The 3398-nt window shown below is 42.4% G+C and overlaps 1 protein-coding gene across 1 annotated transcript; it reads left to right on the top strand.

Moving 5' to 3' along the window:
* Positions 1 to 1825: 1825 nt before the first annotated feature.
* LOC147504231 (uncharacterized) lies at positions 1826 to 2455 on the top strand. Its single transcript, XM_086605103.1, has one exon. The coding sequence runs from the start codon at positions 1826 to 1828 to the stop codon at positions 2453 to 2455; it is 630 nt and encodes a 209-aa protein (XP_086461229.1).
* Positions 2456 to 3398: the final 943 nt, after the last annotated feature.

Genomic DNA, 3398 nt, shown 5'->3' with positions numbered 1-3398 from the left:
AAAAGAGATCGATCAGACCACAAGTGATTTTCTTATTGGCCCTATTTCGGCAGACGAGATAAAGAAAGCTTTGTTTGGTATGGAGGACAATAAATTCCCGGGACCGGACGGATTTAATGCCTGTTTCTTCAAAAAGAGCTGGGATGTGATTGGAGCAGAGTTTATCAGATCTATCCAATATATATTCAAACACAGGAAAATTCCTGGAGGCATTAATGCCACCTTTCTCTGTCTCATACCGAAGATGAAAGATGCAGACTCTGTTGGCTCGTTTCGTCCAATAGCTTGCTGTAACACGTTGTATAAATGTGTGTCGAAAGTCATAACCAATAGGATGAAGAAGTGTATATCGGGGATTATCTCGAATGCCCAATCAACCTTCATAACGGGAGGTCGATACAAGACAATATCTTTGCTAGCTCATGAGTTGCTAAGGGGTATTCGAGAAAACAAAAGGGGTAAGAGGTGTGCAATCAAACTTGATATCAAAAAGGCGATGACTCGTCTCATGGCAGGCCCTTGAAGCCATCTTGGGGACGATTCAAGTTTCCTGGGTTGTTCATAGAATGGGCTAAAATGTGCTATACCACCCCTACATTTTCAGTTATGGTGAATGGGATGCCGGAAGGTTATTTTGAAGGAAGAAGAGGTTTGCGGCAGGGGGACCCAGTCTCACCGTATTTGTTTGTATTGGTTATGGAAATTCTGAGTACTCTTCTTCAACAAGACTTGCAGATGAACATACTCAGTGCTCATTCGAAGTGTCGGAAGCTAAAAATATCACACCTCTGTTTTGCGGACGATGTTCTAATATTCTGCAAAGGTAACATTGAATCTCTGAAGGCAATAAGGGATACTCTGGAAATCTTCTCTGATGCAACAGGGCTCCATTTCAGCAGAGAAAAGACTACACTACTCCCAGGTAGCATGAATGAAGCAGAAGGGCTTGAGTTGGCAGCAGTTCTGAACATCTCAGTGGTTGCACCACCTGTTACCTACCTAGGCCTCCCCCTCACTGCAACGAGACTCGGTGTAAGAGAATGCTTGCCGCTAATAGAGAAGATTACGGCTAGAATATCAAACTGGAAGAATAAGGAACTCAACCGAGCGGGACGAGTGCAATTGGTAAAATCAGTGCTAGCCTCCTTTCAAACCTATTGGGCCCAAATTTTTGTGCTTCCGAAGACGGTGATAGAAAAGGTGGAAAAGATTTGTAACAGGTTTATATGGGTTGGGCCAAGCATGGAAAAGAAGATGCATCACGCGAGTAGTGCGACTCTCAGACTAGATAAAGAACAAGGAGGGATAGGTCTGGTTGATCCTAGAGTGTGGAATAAAGTCGCATAACCGTGGTTTGGTTTTAAACCGCACGTAAATCGGATTGTCTATGGGTAAAATGGTCTTGGCAACACCACATCAAGCGAGACATTTTTGGACCATGAAAGCACCGAGGGACTGTTCATGGGTGTGGAGGGCATCTTGAAACATAGAGATCTCATGGAAGTACATCGATACTGATTGCGAATGGAAAGAGTACCACCTTACGGCATGACCCATGGTGTTCGGGCCCATTCCTAAATAGTCAGGCCAAAGCATTGCTAGCAAATGAAATCCCGTAAGACGAATGGTGCCGAAGTGATAGCGATGGTGGTTGGACGAGTAGTAATTACCGATCTACGGAGTGCGAAATTAAGAAATGGATCATGGATACGGAGATCAACTCCTACATCATGGAGGACCAAGTCATATGGACGCCTAACAGCTCAGGAGTATTTTCTACAGCATCAGCGTACTCAGTACTAAAGAATGTGAGGAGTAAAGTCAAATGGTTCAAGATAGTCCGGGGAAGTACTCGCATACAAAGCATTCCTTCACTGTTTGGCAACTGTTCTCCGGAACTCTCCCAACACAGAATCGACTGGTGGCGAAGAAGGTAATAAGAAATACAAAGTGTTGTTTGTGTGGTAACCAGGGAGAGAGTTCAGCTCATCTCTTTTTTGATTGCTCATATTCGAAGATAGTCTGGGAAGAGTTCAAGAAGGCGATGGGTTTACCAGGTGCAGTAAGAGCATCACATGAGGAATGGTACTACCTAATGAGACTAAGTAGGAAGAATAACATGGTGTCGGAAGTGATTCGAGCCTTTACTTGTGCAGCAGTGCAAGCTATATGGACTGAGCGAAATTGGAGGCTAAAGAGGAATCGATCCAAGGCAGCTGATAAGGTAAGCCACAAGGTCATAAATAGCATGAAGATATACATGGGGAAGACGCTAGAAGCTATACAGGAGGACGTGGGATCCAAAGTGATGTTGGAGAGGTTGGGTATTAGGGTCCAAGTGATACAAAAGGAGGAAAGATGGGTCAAATGGGAGAGACCAGGGAGTGAGACAGTGGCTCTAAACACGGATGGCCTGCGGTACAAGAGGGGATGGCAGGTTATGGAGGTGTATTGAGGGATAGAGATGGGGAAGTGCTACAGGCGTATAGCGGCAGTTCTAAGAAGAAATCGGTGATCTATCAGGAACTGCTAGCTGTTCTAAAGGGGCTAGAATGTGTGGAGCAGCTGAGGATAACACGAATTAAAGTGCAATCAGACTCTATGCAGGGGGTATAGATATTAACAAAGAAAGGTAAGTTAATCGCGGGTAATCTGTAGGAACCTGGTAGCACAGATTCAAACAGTGAGCTCAAAGTTCGACATAGTATCTTTTGTCCATGTCTTCAGGGAAGGTAACCAAGTAGCTGACTACTTATCGAAATTAAATAGAGACGAGTGTAATGGATTGGTGCTCTTTATTCCCCCGATGGATCAAAAAATGCATCTACTGATCACGAGGGATAAGGAAGGCACTATGTACTTGAGAAAATGAAGTTAATAAAGTTTGGGGGCTGACCCCTAGTTATTTCAAAAAAAAAAAAAAAAAAAAAAAAAAACTTATCCGATTTTGTTTTCCCTTCCATTTTTCTTTCTAAACCCAGTAACTCCTAATAAAAAACCTCTAGCTCAATTAGGAATAGGATAGTATGATAGTAAGTGGTAATTATGATCAATCGACCCTGGCTTCCTTTGGATTTCATTCGTATATGTGAGGAATATAAATTTTTACTGCATTTAAGAGAATAAAACTTGAGTGAATCTATCAGAGAGTTTGTGTTTCGACACATCCCTGTGAGAACCCAACTTAAGGACGTTGTCCAAATATTTTGGAAACAACTCTGCTTTTGCATTTCATTGCTCATGTTTGTGTATTTATCTTTAGATGATTACATTATTGTACATATTATCCTAAGTTCAAAAGAGTTTGTTCTTATTCCCCGCTAATGAAATCTATAAACTTCTGAGAATAAATAGAGGAAGTTTGTGAGTACGTTCTCGTCTACTAGGGAATTCCTAGT

The sequence above is a fragment of the Coptis chinensis genome, chromosome 4 (genome assembly GCF_015680905.1).
Source record: "Coptis chinensis isolate HL-2020 chromosome 4, ASM1568090v1, whole genome shotgun sequence".
Taxonomy (NCBI): Eukaryota; Viridiplantae; Streptophyta; class Magnoliopsida; order Ranunculales; family Ranunculaceae; genus Coptis; species Coptis chinensis.
The sequence above is the reverse complement of the archived record's forward strand: the minus strand, read 5'-3'. Positions and strand labels throughout refer to the sequence as shown.